The following is a 25401-nucleotide window of genomic DNA, read 5'->3' on the forward strand; positions in this document are numbered from 1 at the left end:
GCTTCAGAAAAGTCAGTTTCCATTGACTTTTTTTTTTTGACAGGCAGAGTGGACAGTGAGAGAGAGAGAGACAGAGAGAAAGGTCTTCCTTTGCCGTTGGTTCACCCTCCAATGGCCGCCACGGCCAGCGCGCTGTGGCTGGCGCACTGCACTGATCCGAAGGCAGGAGCCAGGTGCTTCTCCTGGTCTCCCATGGGGTGCAGGGCCCAAGCACTTGGGCCATCCTCCACTGCACTCCCTGGCCACAGCAGAGAGCTGGCCTGGAAGAGGGGCAACTGGGACAGAATCCGGCGCCCCGACCGGGACTAGAACCCGGTGTGCCGGTGCCACTAGGTGGAGGATTAGCCTGTTGAGCCACGGCGCTGGCCAGTTTCCATTGACTTTTAATTTAGCTTCATTAGCAGGGAGCTGGATCAGAAGAGAAACTGCCAGGATATAAACTGGTGCCCATATGGAATGCTGGTGCCCCAGGCAGAGACTTAGCCTACTGTGCTATAGCGCTGGCCCCAAACTTAGGATTTTTTAACCTTGTCTATTTCTGTGCTTGGTAAGAAAATGGTTATTTCCATTATTAGCTCATATTTCATAATTTGTAAACTTTCAATATTTTGCTTCAATATTTTCATTACAAGATAGATATAGTACATTTTATATGGAAAAGTCTGAAATGTTAAGAATGTTTTTGTTTATGATTCTATGCACCTCTGCTGACAAGTTATACAGAGATTTGAGGAGTCTCACTTGAAATGTTAATAGAAAACCAACATTGAAACCTCTTACTTCAAGTGTGGGATATAGCTCCGAAGATTTTAGCAGCTTTGGTTTCCCTAAAGTATGTACATATTTAGGCAGTTCTTGTCCTAATAAAACTTTTAATATTTTCCCAGCAGATGTAGGTAAATATTTTTTTAATAGTTTTTAAATTAGTACTAAGTCAATAACGAGAGGCAGTACAATTAACAAATTCATTCAGTTTTTTTACTTATTGTTTGCCTACACAGCCGACCACTTAGACTTCGAGATTTATCACACTTGGTGTTTTTAAAAACCCTAGAACACAGAGGTGATAGATCAGCTATGTGAGTGTGTTTTCTAGGGAGTGACAAAGGCTTGTCAGGACCGAAGTGGGAAAAACATGCCTGTTCCAGCAACAGAATGCACTTGTTTGGTGAAGGCTGTAGTCTCTCTTTTTTTAAATGTATTTATTTGAGAGACAGGGTGGGGAGAGGAAGGAGGGGAGAGAGAAGAAGGGGGTGTGAGAGAGGAGGAGAGAGAGAAAGGAAGAGAGGGAGGAGAGATAGAGGAAGAGAGAGGAGAGGAGAGAGGGAAGAGAGAAAGAGAGAGGAAGAGAGAGAGAGAGGAAGAGAGAAACACTCCTATTTGCTGTTTCATTCCCCAAACACCTGCAGCAGGGAGAACTGGGCCATGGCCAAAGCCAGGAGCCTGGAACACTATCCAGGTTGCCCATGTGGGTGGCACTTGAGCCACCACAGCCACCTCCCAGAGTCTGCATTGGTGGGAAGCTGGAGTCAGGAGCCAGAGCCAGTATTGAACCAGGGCTCAGAGATGTGGGACACGGGCCTCTTAACCACCAGGCTAAACATCCCTCACTCTTCTTTCAACTGTTAGAAAGTTTTACCTCCTGTTGCCATCAAAATGTCTGCACACTACAATGCCTTTAATGTTTTATTTTTGTCTTTGTGTTTGTGTGTCCATGTGCTGTTGTGCAGAATTCTGTCAAATCACCTCTCAAGAGATCCAAGGTGGAGAAAGTGACCAACTTGCAGATCCTGGTTTTGTTCACCATGCTGCTGGTCATGGCCTTGGTGAGCTTTGTGGGAGGAGTGCTGTGGAACAAGCAGTACGGGGCCACCATTTGGTACCTAAACAACGGTAAGTGTGAGGATGTGGTAAGAAACTGCCTTACTTTTTGGGTTGTTTTGCTTTTAAAACTTACATTAGAGTCTCTTTTCTGTGCTTTTATTTAAAAAGGAAAACACTTATTCTTTTTTTAAAAAACTTTCATTTAATGAATATAAATTTCCAGTGTACAGCTTATGGATTACAATGGCTTCCCCCTCCCATAACTTCCCTCCCACCCGCAACCCTCCCCTCTCCCACTCCCTCTCCCCTTCCATTCACATCAAGATTCATTTTCAATTCTCTTTATATACAGAAGATCAGTTTAGTATATATTAAGTAAAGATTTCAACAGTTTGCACCCACATAGAAACACAAAGTGAAACATACTGTTTGAGTACTAGTTATAGCATTAAATCAAAATGTACAGCACATTAAGGACAGAGATCCCACATGAGGAGCAAGTGCACAGTGACTCCTGTTGTTGACCCAACAAATTGACACTCTAGTTTATGGTACCAGTAACCACCCTAGGCTCTCGTCATTAGTTGCCAAGGGTATGGAAGCCTTCCAAGTTCGCCGACTCTGATCATATTTAGACAAGGTCATAAAAGACAGAGTGAGGATAGTAACCAATGATCCTAAGAGTGGCATTTACCAGGTTTGAACAATTATACAGCATTAAGTGGGGAAGAGGACCATCAGTACACACAGGTTGGGAGTAGAGCCATTGGTGGTAGAGTAGACGTTATGATTACGAAGGAATGAGGCTCAAGTACACTAGACAGGGTCTAGAACAAAGGACAGAGTCATTATTAGAGGAGCTAAGAAAGGTGCTGTCTAAGCTACAATTAAGTTTTCTGATTGAGAGGCAAATAGAACCTGATAGAAGGGGCTTGATAATAATCTGTTGGGCTTTAGGCCTTGTAAGTTAAGAGGCCCAGACCTATCTATCTCTTCACATGGGGTAGATCCTAAGGGAGCTGTGAACCTCCTAGGGGAAGGCACTCTGTTGACTTTCATTACTTAGCTGGCCTGGGAGGAGAGCTGGCCAGGTAAAGGCAGGGGGCATCTCTAACAAGAAATTTACAGTTCTGCCTGCAATGTTGCTGACCCTACTTGACCATCCCCTCAGCTGCAGTGGTCACTTTGGAAGTTGGGCTGAGTGAAGGGCTTTTCAGCTTAGAGCCAATAAGATCTGTGGCTCTGACCTGGGCATCCTTCGACTCCAGGGCAGGTCCATTTCCAGTGATCCAACTCTTGGCAGAGCTGCCAGGGCTCTTCACAAGCTGACTTCTGCTGAAGCCCAGGCTTACCACATTGCAAGCCACTGCAGTAGACTGGCCTGTTGGGTCTCCTTGAGGGCAGATCACTGTACAGATCAGCCAGTAATAGGCCTGCCACCCATTGCTTCTGATGCCGAGCTTTCTTTTCCTCCTGGTTTGTGTTAAAGCAGACCAGAGGATGCAAGTCAAGGGAGTGCCCAAGTCCCATCTCTAATCTTCGGTGGCCTGAACTGCAAGTCTATAGTCACAGGCATGTTCTGTAGTAGTTTTTCTAAGGTAGACAATGCCCATGAGGAAAATTATATTCTCACTTTAAAACTTTCTTTCCCTTTGGTCTGAAAAGGAGATTTTTTCTACTTACTGTATACTTCGCTGATGGCGAAGTGAATCTAGCTATGAGATTATAATTTAAGATCTTATTTTGGCTATGCTATTACAGAAAAATGTTAGCCATCTCTTTTATAAGGTCTAAAGATTAAATTGTGTGTCCTACAGATTCCTTTACAATAGAATTAGTTTCCTACCTTGAGGAGAATAGAGAAATGAAAGAACAAGTTGAGCTTAGGATAGAGAAATGAGGGAGCAAGTCCTAGATCACTTGCTGACAATAGCAATATCACATGAATACTTAGCAAATAGTTTCAGCCATTAGATAACAACTTAAGAAAACATTTACCAGAAGGTCCAATGCCGTCTATAAATTTTTAAGAATCATGTATTTGGAAACACCTCTTAAATATCTAACGTGGTGTAGTTTGTTTAAGCAGTAAACTTAAGCACAAACATATAAAATGTTTTTAGTTTCTTTCTACCAACAAGTATAAAACATATGATACACAGATTCAGGTCACACGAATTAAAATGTATCTTTGATTAATTTTAGCAGCTTCAATTTATGGACAATCTTATCTATAAGCCAATTAAAATAAAATTCTTAATAAAATTTTCCCATGTGGACATGCAATATGTACACATATATAACATAACATAATAGACCAATATAGAAATTTTAATAATAGCTTTTAAAATCTTTAACTTTGCTGGCGCTGTGGCTCAACAGGCTAATCCTCTGCCTTGCAGAACCAGCACACCGGGTTCTAGTCCCCGTTGGGGTGCCGGATTCTGTCCCGGTTGCCCCTCTTCCAGGCCAGCTCTCTGCTATGGCCCGGGAGTGCAGTGGAGGATGGCCCAAGTGCTTGGGCCCTGCACCCGCATCGGAGATCAGGTGAAGCACCTGGCTCCTGGCTTCGGATCAGCATGATGCGCCGACCGCAGCGGCCATTGGAGGGTGAACCAATGGGAAAAAGGAAGACCTTTCTCTCTGTCTCTCTCTCTCACTGTCCACTCTGCCTGTCAAAAAAAAAATCTTTAACTCTTTTTGTAAATTGCCAATTGATTTGAATTGCTTTTTGTTTTTAGTAACCTCAGTTAACCATACTTTCTCTCAGTTGGTACTGTTAATACATTATTGGCTTCATCTTTTTACAGAGCCATCCCAAAGTACTGAATACAATAGAAGTGGCTGGAAAAAGTCCATAGGAACCTATAGGTGGACAGCTAAACACAGAACCAACACTTTAGTTTTATGAGCAGCAAATCATATATGACTGTGGATGACAAAAGACTTTAAGTTGACATGTTTAAAATTATAAACTCATCAACCAACAAGAGGCACTTGCTTACTACACAGTATTTTTGAAAGCACCTGTAGGATTTTACAAGTATTTAATGCTTTAGGCCTCTGGGGCTTTCTCATGAAGATAACTATCATGTCTAGTAACACAAGATCATTAGACTTTTTAATTCTCAAACATTTGTATTAATAGCATTTTCCATTATAGAAACTTAAAATTTAGTACCACATCACATCTTGACAGTACTTTCTAATATAATCCAAATAGACTGATTAGTTGGTGTCTCTATAAGATGAGAGGCATAGGCCCTTCGATTTTTTCAGTTGGGCCCAAACTGGAAAAACCAAAGTCCAAGATTTACTGGAAATTTTAGAGTCCAGATTGTTTGAAACTTTGATTTTTTGAATGCCTGTCAAGAATGCCAAAAAGGCTCAAAATCCAAAATATCTGGTTGAAATAAGATTCCTTAAAATCATGATATAACATAGACCAAATTTGATCATTGTTACAAGGTGATTATTCAAGTCTTTGAAAATAAGCACATATTTAAATAACCCATAGCTCTTAATAAAAATTCAGCTGTTTTTGAACAATTAGAATGTAACAGACATCAAGAGAACATAATAGATTGCTTTAACACATTGCTTTAACAGAGCATCAGAGTTTAATTCTATGTCAAAGAGATTGAGCTTCCCGTGATCTTTTGCTGTGAGGTTTCCTTCCTTTACCTTCTTTCATACTGGTGACCGTGTTTCTGTGTGTAACACATCTTTAAGCATCTTTTGCAGGGCAGAATGAGTGGCGACAAATTCTTTCAATTTCTGTTTGCTATGAAAAGTCTTTATTTCACCTTCATTCACAAATGAGAGCTTTGCAGGATATAATATTCTGGGTTGGCAGTTTTTCTCCCTTAGTACCTGGGCTATGTCTCGCCATTCCCTTCTAGCTTGTAGGGTTTCTGCTGAGAAGTCTGCTGTGAGTCTAATTGGAGATCCTCTGAGAGTAATCTGACGTTTCTCTCTTGCACATTTTAGAATCTTTTCTTTATGGGCTGGCGCTGCGGCTCACTAGGCTAATCCTCCACCTTGCGGCGCCGGCACACCGGGTTCTAGTCCCGGTCGGGGCACCGGATTCTGTCCCGGTTGCCCCTCTTCCAGGCCAGCTCTCTGCTATGGCCAGGGAGTGCAGTGGAGGATGGCCCAAGTGCTTGGGCCCTGCACCCCATGGGAGACCAGGAGAAGCACCTGGCTCCTGCCTTCGGATCAGCGCGGTGCGCAGGTCACAGCGTGCCAACCGCGGTGGCCATTGGAGGGTGAACCAACGGCAAAAGGAAGACCTTTCTCTCTGTCTCTCTCTCTCTCTCACTGTCCACTCTGCCTGTCAAAAAAAAAAGAATTAAAAAAAAATAGAATCTTTTCTTTATGTTTCACTGTGGTGAGTTTGATTACAACATGTCGTGGTGAGGATCTTTTTGGTCATGTTTATTAGGGTTTCTATGAGCTTCCTGTACTAAGATGCCTCTGTATTTCTCCAAACCTGGGAAATTTTCTGCTAGTATCTCACTAAAAAGGCCTTCTAATCCTTTCTCCCTCTCCATGCCTTCAGGAACTCCTAGAACCCAAATGTTGGCTTTTTTAAGAGTATCCTGTGGATTCCTGACAATATTTTTTAGATTTCTAATTTCCTTTTCCTTTCTTTGGTTTGCCAGTATGCTTTCCTGTTCTCTGTCTTCTAAGTCTGATATTCTCTCTTCTGCTTCGCCCATTCTGTTTTTAAGGCTCTCTAATGTGTTTGTCATTTGATCTGTTGAATTCTTCATTTCATTATGATTTCTTGTCACTATCACAGTTTCTTGTTTTACTAGTTGTTTCATTTCATTTTGATTCCTCCTTAATATTTCATTTTCACTAGAGAGATTTTCTATCTTGTCTATTAAGGATTTCTCTAGTTCAAGAATTTTTTTTTTGAGAACTTCTTAATGTTCTTATCAATTTTTTGAGATCCGCTTCTTGCATTTCTTCAATCTCATCATCTTCATAATCTTGCATTGGGGTGTCTTTTTCATTTGGGGGCATCATAGTATCTTCCTTGTTCTTGTTACCTCTGATTTTGCGTTTGTTGTTTGGCATGTTGGAGATATTTGGTTTCTTCACTGTGGTGTTTTTTCTTGTTATACTATGGCTCTATATTAAGTGGACTGTCTGCTTTCGGTGGAGCCTTAGAGGCTTGAGATGAGTGTGGCCTGAGAGCTCTGTTTGGTTCCTCAGGGTTGAGGGTGTGTCAAAGGTGACACTCCCAGGTTAGGCGTGGTAAGTCTCTCTTTCTTTCATTCTTTTTTTTTTTTGATTCAAAAGGGAAGTAATTCTGCACATCTGAACGTAATTGGAGGTAGTTAGCAGGCAAATGATATACCCACAGGAGCCAGAGATTGGAAGCTCTTTCCCAAGGACCACACAGGGAATTTGTGCTGCCCTTAGTGTGGGCTCCAATTCTCCTGCAGTCTCCCACTGGGTTGCCAAGTTAGATGTTAATATCCTGTTATTTCACCCCCCCAGAGTCAGGTTTTTCTGCTAGGCTCAGGGCCGGTGCAGACCTGAGGTCGCCCTGCTTATGACGTATGTCCAAAATGGCGCCTGCTCTTTGTCTTGCTCGCCTTTGAGGGGTGAGCGGAGAGAGAGAAACTCGTGTCCGTATCGGTCACTTTTTTTTTTTCCTCTCTCTCTTCTTGTTAGCCTGGTAAACTTTTCCCCACGGAGTTTCAAGCCTTGTTCCCTCTAGTCTCCTCTTTCTTTTTTCCCGCTGGTGTCTCAGGCTATTGAGGTTCGGCTCACCTCGCGTTCCAGCGCTGGTGTGTTGAGTCTGCCGCTGGTGTCCCAAACTTGGGCTACCATGCTCTCCACAAGTTCCACTGTGAATCACTAGTTCCAGAAGATTTTCCTCTGCTGTTTCTTCCCCTACTCTTCCCTGAAGCTGCAGTATCTGCACTTTTATTAAAATGTCTCTTCCCGGACTATCAGTGTGCTCCCTTCCTATTCCGCCATCTTGCCCCAAATCCTGTAACTGTCTTTTGATACATCTTTCTCTGGACTCTCTTTGTCAGGTCTCTGTGGATGGGAAGGAGGGGGAAAGCACTTATTCTACTTGGTGCATTTTTGGGAAAGAAACTGATCACTAATGAGTATTACAAACAGAATATTATTTTCCTAAGATTTTTTAAAGATTTGTTTTCAATTGACAAATAGAAATTGTATAGTATTTATAAAATACAATAGGATTTTTTTAAACTAAACTTTTATTTAATGAATATAAATTTCCAAAGTACGGCTTATGGGTTACAATGGCTTCCCCCTCCCAAAACTTCCCTCCCACCCACAACCCTCCCCTTTCCCGCTCCCTCTCCCCTTCCAATCACATCATGATTCATTTTCAATTCTCTTTATATACAAAAGATCAGTTTAGTATAAATTAGGTAACGATTTCAACAGTTTGCCCCCATATAGCAACACAAAGTGAAAAAAAATACTGTTGGAGTACTAGTTATAGCATTAAATAAGAGTGTACAGCACATCAAATACAGAGATCCTACATAATATTTTTTAAAAATTAATTAATTTTCTATGCCATTTCCAATTTAACACCAGTTTTTTTTTTCATTTCCAATTATCTTTATATACAGAAGATCGATTCAGTTTATAATTAGTAAAGATCTCATCAGTTTGTACCCCCGCAGAAACACAAAGTGTAAAAATACTGTTTCAGTACTAGTTATAGCATCACTGCACATTAGACAACACATTAAGGACAGATCCCACATGGGGTGTAAGTACACAGTGACTCCTGTTGCTGACTTAACAATTTGACACTCCTGTTCATGGCGTAAGTAATCTCCCTAGGCTCTAGTCATGAGTTGCCAGGGCTTTGGAAGCCTTTAGAGTTCGCAGACTTTGATCTTATTCCGATAGGGTCATAGTCAAAGTGGAAGTTCTCTCCTCCCTTCAGAGAAAGGTACCTCCTTCTTTGATGGCCCCGTTCTTTCCACTGGGATCTCACTCACAGAGATCTTTCATTTAGGTCTTCTTCTTTTTTTTTCTTTTCCATGGTATCTTGGCTTTCCATACCTACAATACTCTCATGGGCTCTTCAGCCAGATCCGAATGCCTTAAGGGCTGATTCTGAGGCCAGAGTGTTGTTTAGGACATCTGCCATTCTATGAGTCTGCTGTGTATCCCACTTCCCATGTTGGATCTTTCTCTCCCTTTTTGATTCTATCAGTTAGTATTAGCAGACACTTGTCTTGTTTGTGTGATCCCTTTGTTTCTTAGACCTATCAGAGCCATCGAATGTGAACTGAAATTGATCACTTGGACTAGTGAGATGGCATTGGTAGATGCCACCTTGATGGGATTGTATTGGAATCCCCTGGCACATTTCTAACTCCATCATTTGGGGCAAGACTGATTGTGCATGTCCCAAATTGTGCATCTCCTCCCTCTCTTTTTCCACTCTGAAATTTAACAGGGATCACTTTTCAGTTAAAATTTAAACACCTAAGAATAATTGTGTGTTAATTACAGAGTTCAACCACTAGTACTAGAACAACAACAACAACAACAAATACTAAAAAGGATAAAGTATTACATTGTACATCTAGAGTCAGGACAAGAGCTGATCAGGTCATTGTTTCTTATAGTGTCCATTTCACTTCAACAGGTTTCCCCTTTGGTGCTCAGTTGTCGCCGATCAGGGAAAGCAAATGATATTTGTCTCTTTGGGACTGGCTTAATTCACTCAGCATGATGTTTTCCAGATTCCTCCATCTTGTTGCAATTGACTGGGTTTCATTGTTCCTTACTGCTGTATAGTATTCTATGGAGTACATGTCCCATAATTTCTTTATCCAGTCTACTGTTGATGGGCATTTGGGTTGGTTCCAGGTCTTAGCTATTGTGAATTGAGCTGCAATAAACATTAATGTGCAGACAGCTTTTTTATTAGCCAAATTAATTTCCTTTGGGTAAATTTCAAGGAGTGTGATGGCTGGGTTACATAGTAGGGTTATGTTCAGGTTTCTGAGGAATCTCCAGACTGACTTCCATAGTGGCTTAACCAGTTTGCATTCCCACCAACAGTGGGTTAGTGTCCCTTTTCCCCCACATCCTCGCCAGCATCTGTTGTTGGTAGATTTCTGAACGTGAGCCATTCTCACCGGGGTGAGGCGAAACCTCATTGTGGTTTTGATTTGCATTTCTCTGATTGCTAGTGATCTTGAACATTTTTTCATGTGCCTGTTGGCCATTTGGATTTCCTCTTTCGAAAAATGTCTATTGAGGTCCTTGGCCCATCTCTTCAGTGGGTTGTTTGTTCTGTTGTTGTGGATTTTCTTGATTTCTTTGTAGATTCTGGTTATCAACCCTTTATCTGTAGTATAGTTTGCAAATATTTTTTCCCATTCTGTCTGTTGCCTCTTCACTTTCCTGACTGTTTCTTTTGAAGTATAGAAACTTCTCAATTTGATGCAATCCCAAATGTTAATTTTGGTTTTGACTGCCTGTGCCTCCAGGGTCTTTTCTAGGAAGTCTTTGCCTGTACCTTTATCTTGCAGGGTTTCTCCAATGTTCTCTAATAATTTGATGGTTTCAGGTCGTAGATTTAAGTCTTTAATACATGTTGAGTGAATTTTTGTGTAAGGTGAAAGGTATGGGTCTTGCTTCAAGCTTCTGCACGTGGAAATCCAATTTTCCCAGCACCACTTATTGAATAGGCTGTCCTTATTCCAGGGATTAGTTTTGGATCTTTGATCAAATATAAGTTGGCTGTAGATGTTTGGATTGATTTCTGGTGTTTCTATTCTGTTCCATTGGTCTATCCATCTGTTTCTGTACCAGTACCATGCTGTTTTGATAACAACTGCCCTGTAGTATGTCCTGAAATCTGGTATTGTGATGCCTCCGGCTTTGTTTTTGTTGTACAAGATTGCTTTGGCTATTCGAGGTCTTCTGTGTCTCCATATGAATTTCAGCATCATTTTTTCCAGATCTGAGAAGAATGTCTTTGGTATCTTGATTGGTATTGCATTGAATGTATAAATTGCTTTTGTGAGAGTGGACATTTTGATGATATTGATTCTTCTAGTCCATGAGCATGGAAGATTTCTCCATTTTTTGGTATCCTCTTCTATTTCTTTCTTTAAGGTTTTGTAATTCTCATCGTAGAGATCTTTAACGTCCTTGGTTAAGTTTATTCCAAGGTATTTGATTGTTTTTGTAGCTATTGTGAATGGGATAGATCTTAGAAGTTCTTCCTCAGCCATAGCATTGCCTGTGTATACAAAGGCTGTTGATTTTTGTGCATTGATTTTATATCCTGCTACTTTTCCAAACTCTTCGATGAGTTCCACTAGTCTCTTAGTAGAGTTCTTTGGGTCCCCTAAATAAAGAATCATATCATCTGCAAAGAGGGATAGTTTGAGTTCTTCCTTCCCAATTTGTATCCCTTTAATTTCTTTTTCTTGCCTGATGGCTCTGGCTAAAACTTCCAGAACTATGTTGAATAGCAGTGGTGAGAGTGGGCATCCCAGTCTGGTACCATTATCTCAGAGGAAATGCTTCCAACTTTTCCCCATTCAATAGGATGTTGGCCGTGGGTTTTTCATAAATTGCTTTGATTGTATTGAGGAATGTTCCTTCCATACCCAGTTTGCTTAGAGTTTTCATCATGAAAGGGTGTTGTATTTTATCAAATGCTTTCTCTGCGTCTATTGAGAGAATCATATGGTTTTTCTTCTGCAGTCTGTTAATGTAGTGTATTGCGTTGATTGTTTTGCGAACGTTGAACCATCCTTGCATACCAGGGATAAATCCCACTTGGTCTGGGTGGATGATCTTTCTGATGTGTTGTTGCATTCTATTGGCCAGAATTTTATTGAGTATTTTTGTGTCTATGTTCATCAGGGATATTGGTCTGTAATTCTCTTTCAAAGCTGCATCTTTTCCCGGCTTAAGAATTAAGGTGATGCTGGCTTCATAGAAAGAATTTGGGAGGATTTCCTCTTTTTCGATTGTTCTGAATAGTTTGAGAAGAATTGGAGTTAGTTCTTCTCTAAATGTCTGGTAGAACCCAGCAGTGAATCCATCTGGTCCTGGGCTTTTCTTTGTTGGGAGGGCCTTTATTACTGTTTCAATTTCTGTGTCAGTTATGGGTCTGTTTAGGTTTTCTATGTCTTCCTGGCTCAATTTAGGTAGGTTGCATGTGTCCAGGAATCTATCCATTTCTGATAGATTTCCCTGTTTGCTGGCATACAAGTCCTTGTAGTAATTTCTGATGATTCTTTTTATTTCTGTGGTGTCTGTTGTTACGTTTCCTTTTTCATCTCTGATTTTATTGATTTGGGTATTTTCTCTTCTTTTTTTAGTTAGTTGGGCCAATGGGGTGTCAATTTTGTTTATTTTTTCAAAAAACCAGCTCCTTGTTTGGCTGATTTTTTGTAATGTTTTTTTTTTTTTTTTGGATTCAATCCTGTTGATTTCTTCTTTGATTTTAATTATTTATCTTCTCCTACTGGGTTTGGGTTTGGTTTGCTGCAGATTTTCTAGATCCTTGAGATGACTTGAAAGCTCATCTATTTGGTGCCTCTCCAATTTCTTGATGTAGGCACCTATTGATATAAACTTTCCTCTCAACACTGCTTTTGTTGTATCCCATAGGTTTTGGTATGTTGTGCTTTTATCCTCATTTACTTCCAGAAAATTTTTGATTTCTCTTTTAATTTCTTCTATGACCCATTGTTCATTCAGGAGCATGTTGTTCAATCTCCATGTGTTTGCACGTGCTCTGGGGATTCCTGAGTTGCTAATTTCCAATTTCATTCCTTTGTGGTCTGAGAAGCTGCATGGTATGATTCTAATTCTTTTGAATTTGCTGAGACTTGCTTTATGGCCTAGTATGTGGTCAATCCTTGAGAAGGTTCCCTGTACTGCTGAGAAGAATGTAAAGTCCTTAGATGTAGGATGAAATATTCTGTAGATATCTGTTAGATCCATTTGGGCTATAGTGTCATTTAAATCTGCTGTCTCCTTGTTGATCTTCTGTCCTGTTGATCTGTCTATCTCTGAGAGTGGAGTATTGAAGTCCCCCAGTACTATTGTATTGGGGTCTAAGTCTCCCTTTAAGTCCCTTAACAAGTCTTTTAAATAAGCTGGTGCACTGTAATTAGGTGCATATACATTGATAATCATTATATCTTCCTGTTGAATGGATCCCTTAATCATTATATAGTGCCTCTCTTTGTCTCTCCTGACAGTTTTTGTGGTAAAGTTTATGTTGTCCGATATTAAGATGGCTACGCCCGCTCTTTTTTCATTTCTGTTGGCATAGTATATCTTTTTCCAGCCTTTCACTTTCAGTCTGTATGCATCGTTGTTGGAAAGATGTGTTTCTTGTAAGCAGCAAATAGATGGGTTTTGTTCCTTAACCCAATCAGCCAATCGGTGTCTTTTAACTGGACAGTCCAAGCCATTAACGTTCAATGTGACTATTGAGAAGGAGTAACTTTGCCCTGCCATTTGCCAAAGATTTTTTCTAATATATGGTGTGAGACTCCTGTGATCTTTTGCTGTGAGGTTTCCTACCTTTATCTTCTTTCATATTGGTTACCGTGTTTCTGTGTTTCTGTATGTAACACATCTTTAAGCATCTTTTGCAGGGCAGGATGAGTGGCGACAAATTCTTTCAATTTCTGTTTGCTGTGAAAGGTCTTTATTTCAGCTTCATTCACAAATGAGAGCTTTGCAGGATATAATATTCTGGGCTGGCAGTTTTTCTCTCTTAGTACCTGGGCTATGTCTCGCCATTCTCTCCTAGCTTGTAGGGTTTCTGATGAGAGGTAAGCTGTAAGTCTAATTGGAGATCCTCTGAGAGTAATCTGGCGTTTCTCTCTTGCACATTTTAGGATATTTTCTTTGCGTTTCACTGTGGTGAGTTTGATTACAACGTGTCGTGGTGAGGATCTCTTTTGATCATGTTTATTAGGGGTTCTATGAGCTTCCTGTAGTAGGATGTCTCTGTCCTTCTCCAAACCTGGGAAATTTTCTGCTAGTATCTCACTAAAAAGGCCTTCTAATCCTTTCTCCCTCTCCATGCCTTCAGGAACTCCTAGAACCCGAATATTGGCTTTTTTAAGAGTATCCTGTAGATTCCCGACAATATTTTTTAGATTTCTGATTTCTTCTTCTTTTCTTTGATTTGACTGTTTCCTTTCCTGTTCTCTGTCTTCTAAGTCTGATATTCTCTCTTCTGCTTCGCCCATTCTGTTTTTAAGGCTCTCTAATGTGTTTGTCATTTGATCTATTGAGTTCTTCATTTCATTGTGGTTTTTTGTCACTATCACAGTTTCCTGTTCTACTAGTTGTTTCATTTCATTTTGATTCCTCCTTAATATTTTATTTTCATGAGAGAGATTTTCTATCTTGTCCATTAAGGATTTCTGTAGTTCAAGAATTTGTTTTTGAGAACTTCTTAATGTTCTTATCAATTTTTTGAGATCCGCTTCTTGCATTTCCTCTATCTCTCCATCTTCATAATCTTGCATTGGGGTGCCTTGGTCATTTGGGGGCATCATAGTGTCTTCCTTGCTCTTGTTACCTCGGCTTCTATGTTTGTTGTTTGGCATGTTGAAGATAATTTATGTTTTTTTTTTTTTTTTGCTGTGGTGTTTTTTTCCTCGTTATACTATTCCTCTAAGTGGGCTGTCTGCTTTGTTGGATCCTTAGGGGCTGTGATGCGTGTGGCCAGAGAGCTATGCTTTATTCTTGAGGTTTAAGGCTGTGTAAAGTGCGACTCTCCCAGATTGTTCACTCCCTTGCTCCTTTGTGGATCGCTCTCTCTCTCTCTTTTTTTTTTTTGACTCAGTTGGGAGTGGAATTGAGGGTAGTTGAAATCTGGCCTCTGTGAGTATTCGTTTGATCTACCCCTGGGACCACACAAAGAGTTTATGCAGCCCTCAATGTGTTCTCGGGTTTTGCCAAAGTTACTGAGTTTGGCTGCGCTTCACATATGTAAAATCGCGGTGCTCTTTGTTTTGCTTGGTGAGTGAAGGGAGAGGCCTCTGTCCCCCCCCCCCCCAATGTCTCGGGTTTCTGAGGTCTTTGTCTTACCTCCTGTTGGTTCCCACGCCGGCGAGAGTCTGCGGCTCGTCTCCCGCGGTTGGGTTTCCACGCGGTGGGCTCCCTGTAGGTCCTCTGTGTCACATCCACTAGATCCGGAAGCGTTTCCTCTGCAGTTTTTTTCTTGAGTTTTTTCCTGAGGCTACAGTAATTCCACTTTTATGAAACTTTATTTTCCCAAACTACGGCGCACGTCCTCACTATCCGCCATCTTGGCTCCGCCCCTAGTATGTTTTGATACACCTCTATATTGTGAAATGATTTTATCATTTTATCAGTTAATATACCCATTGTCTCATATTTATCATTTTCTAATGGTGAAAACATAACATTTTATTTATTTTATTTATTTTGTCAGAAGTATTTTTTAATGACAGAAACTATGCTGGTACAACTTTGTTCTTCCACTTTTCTGTGTATTATTATTGTTTTTTTTTTCTTAAAGATTTATTTATTTATCTGGAAGGTAGAGTTACAGACACACAGAGAGAGTCTTCCATCTGCTGGTTCAAGTTCACTCCTCAAATAGCTGCAACAACCGGGACTGGACCAGGCCAGAGCCAGGAGCTTCTCTGGGTCTCCCACTTGGATGCAGGTGCCCAGGAACTTGGGCCATCTTCCACTGCTTTCCCAGGCGCATGAGAAGGGAGCTGGATCGCAGGTGGAGCAGCTGAGACTTGAACGCTGCAGCATTTATCTGGGATGCTGGTGTTGCAGGCGGCAGCTTAACCCACCATGCCGCAGCATGGGCCCCTATTGTTATTTTTAACATTTAATTTCAGAGTAGTTTTAAATGTTTAAAACAAAAAGTAAGAGGTGTTATTATAAATAGGTTCAATATACCTTTCATTCATTTACCATATTAACATCCCAAACTAATGTATTTGCCACAATTCATGAGTTACAGTCATTTTCTCCAATTTTTTTTAAAATCTAAACTCCCAGCCTCCCAGCCTCTAGTAATCAACATTTTGTGTTCAGATTCAGCTTTCTTTTTTTAATGTCAGTTCCCACATATGAGGGAAAACATGCAGTGTTTGTCTTTCTGTGCCTGTCTTACTTAACTCAACCTGATATCCTCCAGTTCCATCCATTTTTCTGCAAATGACAGGAATTCATTCCTTTTTTACAGCTCCATAGTATTCCAATGTGTGTATATATATATATATATTTCCTATATGTGTATGTGTTAATTTCCTAAGATTTAAAAAATGTGTTATTAATTAATTACTTAATATAGATGTATATACCCCATTTTCTTTATCCATTCCTTTGATGGTAAGACACCTTGGTTGATTCCATATCTTGGCTGTTGTGAACAGTGCTGCTATACACATGGTGAAACAGGCATCTCCTTGATATCATGAGTTAATGTCTTTTGGGTACATACCCAATAGTGGGATTGCTGGATCATATAGCAGTTGCATTTGTAGTTTAAAAGAAAGTTCTATACAGTTTCCCACAGTGGCTGCACTAATTTACATTCCCCCCAGCAGTGTAGAAGAGTTCAGCTTTGCCCATATCCTTGCCACTTTTGTTGCTCTCTCTCTTTTGGATGCTAGTCATTGTGACAGATTGAGGTGATATCTCATTGTGGTTTTGATTTGCATTTCGATGATGGCAAGTGATATTGAGCATCTTTTCTTACATTTGCTTGCAATTTGTATTTCTTCTTCTTCTTTTTAAGAATTATTTTATTTATTTGAAAGGTAGAATCACAGAGAGAGGTAGAGCCAGAGAGAGAGAGAGGTCTTCCATTGCACTGGTTCACTCCCCAAATGACCGTAATGGCCAGAGCTGAGCTGAGCTGATCTGAAGCCAGGAGCCAGGACCTTCTTCCAGATCTCCCACGTGGGTACAGGGGCTCAAGGACTTGGACCATCTTCTACTGCTTTCCCAGGCCATAGCAGAGAGCTGGATCAGAAGAGGAGAAGCCAGGACTCGAATTGGCGCCCATATAGGATGCTGGCACTGCAGGCTGGGGCTTTAACTCACTGCGCCACAGTGCTAGCCTCCATATTTCTTCTTCTAAGGATTATGAAGTCCTTTGCCAATTTAACTGGATTTTTGTTGTTATTGTTGTTTCTGAGTTTCTGCTATATTCTGGATGTTAATCCTTTGTCGGATAAGTAGCTTGCAAATACTTTCTTCCATTTTGTCAGTTGTCTCTTTGCTCTACTGATTTTTTCCTTTGTTGTACAGAAACTTCTGAGTTTGATATAATCCCATCTGTCTAGTTTTGTTTTTTGTTGCCTGTATTTTAGGGGTCTCATACAAAGAGTCATCACCTACACTAATGTCTTTAAATGTTTTCCTCTAGCAGTTTCGTAGGTTGTGGTCTTGCGTTTAGGTGTGTGATCCATATTGAATTGAGTTTTGCATATGGTGAGAGGTGGGGAGCTAAATTCATCCTTCCATATATGCATATCCAGTTTTGCTAGCAACATTTGTTGAAAAGACTATCCTTTCTCTACTGTATGTTCTTGGTAACTTCATCAAAAGACAGTTGACTGTTTTTGAGTAGATTAATTTCTTGATTCTCTATTCTGATCCATTGATCTCTATGCTAAATTTTAAGTCAGTACCATGCTGCTTTAATTAATTACAATAGTTTTGTAGTATAATTTGAAATCAGATATTGTGATGTATCTGGGTTGTTTTCTTTCTCTCAGGATTGCTTTGGCTATTTTTGGTCATTGGTGATTTCATATGTAGTTCAGGATTGTGTTTTCTAATTCTGTGAAGAATGTCATTGTATTTTATAAGGATTGCATTGTATCTTTAGATCACTTTAGGTAATATAGACATTTTAATTAATTCTTCCAATCCAAGAGCAAGGAATATCTTTCTGTTTCTTGGGTCATTGATAATTTCTTTTATCAATGTTTTATAATTTTCATTTTAGAGAACTTTCATTTCTTTGGTTAACTTTATTCCCAAATATTTGATTTTTTGGTATCTATTTTAATGGGATTTCTTTTTCAGTGATATCATTGTTGGTATATAAAAATGCTATTTTTATTTATTTACAGCTGCATTGTATTTATTTTGAAAGTCAGAGTTACACAGAGAGAGGGAGACTTAGATAAAGAAGGATCTTCTGGCTGGCGCTGCAGCTCACTTGGCTAATCCTCTGCGGCACGGGCACCCTGGGTTCTAGTCCCGGTTAGGGCGCCAGATTCTGTCCTGGTTGCACCTCTTCCAGTCCAGCTCTCTGCTGTGGCCTGGGAGGGCAGTGGAGGATGGCCCAAGTGCTTGGGCCCTGCACCCGTATGGGAGACCAGGAGGAAGCACATGGCTCCTGGCTTTGGATCGGTGCAGCATGCCGGCCGTAGCAGCCATTTTGGGGGTGAGCCAACGGAAGGAAGACCTTTCTCTCTCTGTGTGTGTGTCTCTCTCTCTCACTGTCTAACTCTGTCAAAAAAAAAAAAGAAAGAAAAAAAAAGAGGGATCTTCCATCTGCTGCTTCACCCTTCAGATGGCTACAATGGTCAACACTGAGCTAGGTTGAAGCCAGGAGCCAGGAGCTCTATCCCAGTCTCCCATGTGGGTGGGAGGGGCCGGAGGGGCCCAAACACTTGAGCCATCTTCTGCTGCTTTTTCCAGGCCTTTAGTGGGGAGCTGAATGAGAAGTGGAGTAGCTGGGACATGAACCAGTGCTCATGTGGGAAGCCAGCAGCATTGTCGGCAGTGGATTAACCCACTATGCCACAATGCCGGTCATGAGGTATATTGATTTTTGAACCATGCTTTCATCTCTGGGATGAATCCTGCTCGATCATGATGTGTAATCTTTCTGATGTGGTGTTGGATTTGGTTTGCTAATATTTTGTTGAGAATTTTTGTGTTTGTTCATCAAGGATATTGCACTGTAGCTTGTGTGTGTGTGTGTGTGTTCTGTGTCTTGGTTAGAATTTGGTATCAGAGTGATGCTGGCCTTGTAAAAAGAGTTAGGCAGAGTTCCATCCTTTTTAATATTTTGAAATAGTTTGAAAAGTATTGGAATTAACTCCCCTTTAAATGTTTTGTGGAATTCAGTAGTAAAGCCGTCAGTTCCTGGACTTTTCCTTGATGGGGGACTTAATTACTGCTTCAAATCTTGTTGCTAGTTATGGGTCTGTTTAGATTTTTCTATCTCTTCTTGATTTGATCTTGGTAGGTTATGTGTATTCAGGAAATTATCCATTTCTTTAAGGTTTTCCAATTTGTTAGCATATCATTGTTCATAGCAGTTTGTTTGTTATCTTTGAATTTCTGTGGAATCAGTAGTAGTGTCTTCTTTATCATCTCTAATTTTATTTATTTGAGCTTTTCCTCTTCTTTTTCAGTCTGGCTAAAGGTTTGTCTATTTTGTTTATATTCTCCAAAAGGCAGCTTTTCATCTTGTTGACCTTTTGTATTTTTTAAGTTTCAATTTCACTTGTTTTTGTGCTTATTCTTATTATTTCTCACCTCTTGCTAATTCCAGGATTGATTAGTTCTTGTTTGTCTAAGTCTTTGAAGTGAATCATGACATTATTTATTTGAGATCTTTCTATTTTCCTGATTTAAGCACTTATCACTATAAACTTCTCTCTTAATATTGTTTTTGCTGTAGACCACAGGTTTTGATATGTTGTGTGTTTGTTTTCATAAATATTTTTAAAAGATTTATTTAATTTATTTATTTAAAAGGCAGTATTACACAGAGAGAGGCACATGCACACATACACAGAGCAGAGAGAGACAGAGACAGAAAGAGCGAGAGAGAGAGAGAGAGAGAGAGAGAGATTCTGTTTGCTGGTTCATTCTCCAAATGGCTGCAACCAGTGGCTGTTTCATATTTGCAGGTCTGTGGTCCAGCACCCCTCTTGCCTCAAATACACCTCAAATCTCGCTTTGCATAGACAGGCACCTGCCACTCCTTATGTAGGCCAAGATGAGGCATTAGTTTCTATGGTGGCATTTCTTCATTTCCTGATTTCCTGTGTCTTGCTTACCCACTTCCCCTCCTTTCTTTTTTATTTAGGAGGCTTCTTTCATTTTTATAATATCTTTAATATAGATCATTCCATTTCCATTTTTATTTATTGTTTATTTCTATCCCCTCCCCACCAGATTGTGGATTTTAAAATATTATTTATTATTATATTGGGAGGGAGGTTGTGTGTGTGTATGTGTGTGAGAAAGAGAGAGAGAGAGTCAGAGTGAGCCAATTTGCTGGTTTTTCCCCTGAATGCTTACAATGGCTCCGGGGATGAAGCTAGGAACCTGGAATTCTGTCCAGGTCTCCCATGTGGGCAGTAGGACCCCAGCTGCTTGAGCCATCACCACAGCCTCCCAATATCTGCATTAGCAGGATGCTGGAGTCAGGAGCCAGAGTTGGGTCTCCAGTTTAAGTCAAAACTATGTACTCCAGTGTAGGACTTGGGCATCCTGTCTTAACTGCTATATTCAACACCTGCTCCTAGATTGTAAATTTTTGAGGACTAAAATCATTATACTCTTAACTCTAAGAACAGTGTCTTTGCATAGTAGGAACTTGGCAATTAGTTGTAACAATTGAGCCAGAACTCTATGGATTAGAAAGCCTCTTGTTTACTGAAAGGAAAAATGAGATTCTATATGTATACCAAAAAATATGGAGAAAGTTAGTAGTTTCTTTGGAATAAAAACTCAGAATTGGCTCTAGATATCTTACCAGGATAGTCTAGTCGAAATAAAGATAAGAACATTGGGTGATTAGAGTAGTAACTACATTTTCAATAATTAATATATTTGACAAAGAGTAAAGATTTCATCTCAATTTCTCTGTCCATAAAATTGTCATAGCAAGATATGTCTCTAGTTTTCTTGAAAGAATGACTTATAAACACAAAATAAATGAGAGTGTAATCTGGTAAATAGGGGAAAGTTAGAAAATTTCAAGGTGATAGAGCTTGAATAGATGGGATAGTGGGCCAGCGCCATGGCTCACTAGGCTAATCCTCAGCCTGTGGTGTCAGTACTCTGGGTTCTAGCCCCGGTTGGGGCACTGGTTCTGTCCCAGTTGTTCCTCTTCCAGTCCAGCTCTCTACTGTGGCCCAGGAAAGCAGTGGAGGATGGCCCGGTGCTTGGGCCATGCACCCACATGGGAGACCAGGAAGAAGCACCTGGCTCCTGGCTTCAGATTGGCACAGCTCCGGCCTTAGCGGCCATTTGGGGAGTGAACCAATGGAAGGAAGACCTTTCTCTCTGTCTCTCTCTCTCCCTATCTGCCTGTAAAAAAAAACAAAAAACAAAAAACAAAACAAAAACAAAAACAAAAACAAAAGATGGGATAGTGAATTGAACTTGACTTTTAGGTTGATGGAATTAAGAAATCTAGATTTACTTCCTATGGTTCTAAATTCCTGGTAAGTTTTCTCTAAGAAAATAAATGAATAGAAATGAATCTAAAATTTTATTTAGTAGAATACACTCTCTTTACCAAATAACTTGTGTTTAGCTCTTTTCAGTTGCAACCCCTTCCCTGTTACAGAGCTATGAAAACTTAATATACATGATTGAAACACAGGTAGGCCTGGCACTTTGGCTTTTATACAGAGAGAGGTATATACAGAGAAAGAGAGGTCTTCCACCCACTGTTCACTCCCCAGATGACCACAATAGCCAGAGCTGAGCTGATCTGAAGCCAGGAGCCAGGAGCTTTTTTTGGGTCTCTTACACTGGTGCAGGGGCCCAAGGACTTGGGCCATCTTCTACTGCTTTCCCAGGCCATAGCAGAGAGTTGGATTGGAAACAGAGCAGCCAGGACTCTAACCAGTGCCCATATGGGATGCTGGTGCTACAGGCCAGTGCTTTAACCTGCTGCACCACAGCGCCAGCCCCTTCAATGTGATTTTTCTTATGAGTGTAGCAAGACTTAGTACTGTGATCCCTCACCTGTCTTTCACAGCTCTTTTGAAGGAGATTTGTATAGTTGTATAGGCAAAGGTGTGTGTAGCCATTCCACTGGGAGGTGGTTGCAGGGAGGTGGTCGCCGGAGCCTCTCACTTAGTCAGCACCTTGGTTTTACATCCCAAACCTATCTCTTAATTCCATTTTCCACAAACCTTTTGGAGTACCCGCATAGATACATACTGTGTCTTCCCCAGAGGCCGCCCTACACTCTTTGACTTCACACCAACTTTATTTCCAGTGAGAAGCCTGCTTCATTCCCTTCCCCTCATCTCCTGCAGTTAGCAAACTCCTTCAAGTGTTGCTCACTTCCTTTTTGAAAATCCTGCTCTGGGCCTCTGCGCTATGCTGCTGTTGCCGTACTCGGCATTCAGTGCCTTCATGGAATGCACCTGGCGTAGTTGCTGTGTCAGCTTCCGTTGTGACACTGCACCCTTGGGCAGGGTCTGTGTCTTACTCCATTGTGAATCTCATTGCTTCCCAGACTCCCAATTACATGGCTTGTATTTAACTGATATACTTTTAAAGCATTTATATTTATGTCCACTGTTAATAATAATTTTCATGGAGAAAATGCTACAAGCTTAAAAAGAGTATTTATTTTCATTTTATTTGAAAGACAGATACAGATACAGACAAGCAGACAGATAGGGAGATATCACCTATCCACTGTTCCACTTCCCAAATGCCTGCAACAGCCAGAGATTGACCAGGGTGAAGCTAGGAACCGCGAACCTAACCTGCTTCTCCCTCATAGATGGCAGGGATCCAAGTATCCGAGATATCCTGCTGGTTCCCAGGATGCACATTAGCAGGAAGCTGGAATCAGTAGCAGGGTTAGGACTCGAACACAGACATTCCAGTGTGGGATGCGGGAATCCCAAGATGGTGTCAAGACACTGAAGCTGTGACATGGTTCTTCTGATTTTCTTCCAGATGTCAGCTACCACAGCTTTGCTTTTGACATTTTGGTGTTCATCATCCTGTACCACAATCTCATTCCCATCAGTCTGCTGGTAACTCTGGAAATTGTGAAATTTATTCAGGCCCAGTTTATAAACTGGGTGAGTATTAAAATCAGAAATCAAAAAAAATTTCTCTCTTAATCTATGACTTTTGTTTTCTTTTCTCCTTTAAAACAAATTTCTGTTGCTTTTTAATTTATTTTTATTCATTTTAAAGGTAGAAAGAGAGAGAGAGAGAGAGAGGGAGAGAGAGAGAGAAATCTCCCGTCTGTTGGTTCACTCCCCCAATGCCAGCACCAGCTGGAGCAGGACCAGACTGAAACAAGGAGTCAGGAACTCAACTTGAGTCTCCCATGTGGGTGGCAGGAATCCAACTACTTGGGCCACCACCTGCTACCTCTCAGGATCTGCATTGATAGAAAACTGGACTCAGGAGCACAGCTGAGACCCAGGCCCTCCACTACAGGATGCAGGTGTCCCAAGCAGAGTCTCAGCTTCTGCACAGAAGCCTGCCCCTTGTCTTATTTTGAAGAGTCAGTATAGGCAGTTGAGTCCTTGTGATGGTGCTAGTACAGCCAGGGGTGACTTATGCTTTTACTAGGAAACTCAAGCATCTGTGCCAACATGGCTCAGCAGTACCTGGGTCTCTGCGTTAACCTGGAGGACACCATTTTTCATATATTTTTTCCTAGTTGATAAGAAATATTTAAGAGAGAGTTGCTTAATAGCAAGTGTAGAGAGATACTTAATCTACTAAAATTCAAGATACTCAATGGATGAGGTTAGGAGTGGATTTACAGATCTTGGTCAGAATGACCATAGTCATTACAGAATCACTTCAAATAAGGAAGAGGTTTCTTAGGTGACAATCATGTACTGTCTGTCATTACTTCTTGGTAAATTGGGACTGTACTAATTTTCCAGTTTGAATTGAGGGTTTAAATATTCAGTTGCCTTTTTAACTATTTATTTCTTTGAAATAAAAGTATGGTAAGTGTCATAATATTAACAATGTCCTCTCATCATTTCATTGGATTGCATTCATTTGAAGAGGAACCTCTCATTATTTCATTAGATTGCATTCATTTGAAGGGGAATATACTTTAACAGCGGCAAAGTGAGATAAAATGCTTTTAAATGTGTTCTTGGTTTACACAAGGCTGCCATAAGATTTGTGCTGTTGCTCCCATTTCATAGATGTAGTCACTGAGGCACAGAGGTGTTGACTGCTGAAGATCCACAACTTCCCTGAGGCAGAGCCAGGGATTGGAAAATCAAGTTTTCTAATTCCAGATCGCCAACACATCGAAATTTCTTTATCTGTTTTTTTTCTAAGATTTACTTATTTTATTTGAAAGGCAGAGTTGCAGAGAGGGAGAGAGAGAGAGAGAGGGAGAGAGAGAGAGAGAGAGAGAGAGAGAGAGAGAGAGAGAGAGAAAGAGAAAGAGATCTTCCATCCACTGATTCACTCCCCAAATGGCTGCAACAGCCAGGCTTGGGCCAAGCCAAAGCCAGGAGCCAGGAGCTTCATGCAGGTATCCTACATGGGTGGCAGGGGCCAAAGAACTTGGGCCATCCCCTGCTGCTTTCCCAGGCATATTAGCAAGGAGCTGGATCCGAAAGTGGAGCAGCCATGACTTAAACCAGTGCCCTGTGTGGTATGGTGATGCCATGGGTGGTAGTTTAACCTGCTGCGCCACAATGCTGGCCCCTCAAAATTTCTTTCCACATGGCCCTACTTTCTCCTGAATTGAGTGTCTTAACATAGGAGAAACTAACATATATTGGTTTAACCCAAGTAGTCTGCATTCTCCTTTGCAAGTTCTTTCTGAATTTCAGTCACAGAGAAAGATTAGTATTTTCTTTCTGAAGAAATGTTGAGCCTCATTTTGAGTCTGGTTTGGACCATATTTTTCATTTGTTTTTCAGGATGAAGATATGCATTATAAAGTAAAGGATGTCTATGCCATGGCCAGAACATCCAATCTTAATGAAGAGCTTGGGCAGGTGAGCGCCTCTTTGAGAATGGGACAATGTCATAGAAGCTTAAAAGAAGTCTCCAAGGGGAGCTTGTGCTAGTTAACCTGCTGGAGTCTGCCATGGGAGGGAGTTTGAATTGACACAAATAGGAATCTGGTGGGAATTTAAAAGCATCCTTTGTTCAAAACATTGTAATACACATCACGGGTAATATAGCTGCAACATGGGTATCTGGTGATACTGCATCATGGGTAATAATGTTGCATCATGGGTAATAGCATAGCATCCTGGATAATACACTATGCATCATGTTCAAAGCAGAGCAGACCTACTATTGGCTACTGTGTGCTTATGAAAGAGTGAAAGAGGGAGGGGAAGGTAGAAGAACTTGGCTTTTGACTCTTAGGTTTCCAGGTAGCAGGCAGCGACAGGAACTTGCTGTGGGAGCCCTGACTTTCTTCTGCCTTAGCAGGTCACCCATGGAAATCATCCCAAGGCTGCCAGGAAATTTTAGAGACTGCCACAAAGTTTAACACCTGCCAAACCCTGTGTTTGCTCACAGCTGCCAGAAGAGCAACAATAAAGCTTCTACTTTTTA

The 25401-nt window shown here is 40.8% G+C and overlaps 1 protein-coding gene across 1 annotated transcript in view; it reads left to right on the forward strand.

Annotated features, from left to right (window-relative positions):
* The window catches only part of LOC133762145 (phospholipid-transporting ATPase IB-like), a 205607-nt gene that overhangs the window by 55283 nt on the left and 124923 nt on the right, over positions 1-25401 (forward strand). The window contains exons 12-14 of the mRNA XM_062195193.1: positions 1731-1893; positions 22795-22922; positions 24753-24830. Of these exons, the coding sequence (XP_062051177.1) occupies positions 1731-1893; positions 22795-22922; positions 24753-24830 (369 nt within the window). The remainder of the gene's footprint in view (positions 1-1730; positions 1894-22794; positions 22923-24752; positions 24831-25401) is intronic.

The sequence above is a fragment of the Lepus europaeus genome, chromosome 6 (genome assembly GCF_033115175.1).
Source record: "Lepus europaeus isolate LE1 chromosome 6, mLepTim1.pri, whole genome shotgun sequence".
Classification (NCBI taxonomy): Eukaryota; Metazoa; Chordata; class Mammalia; order Lagomorpha; family Leporidae; genus Lepus; species Lepus europaeus.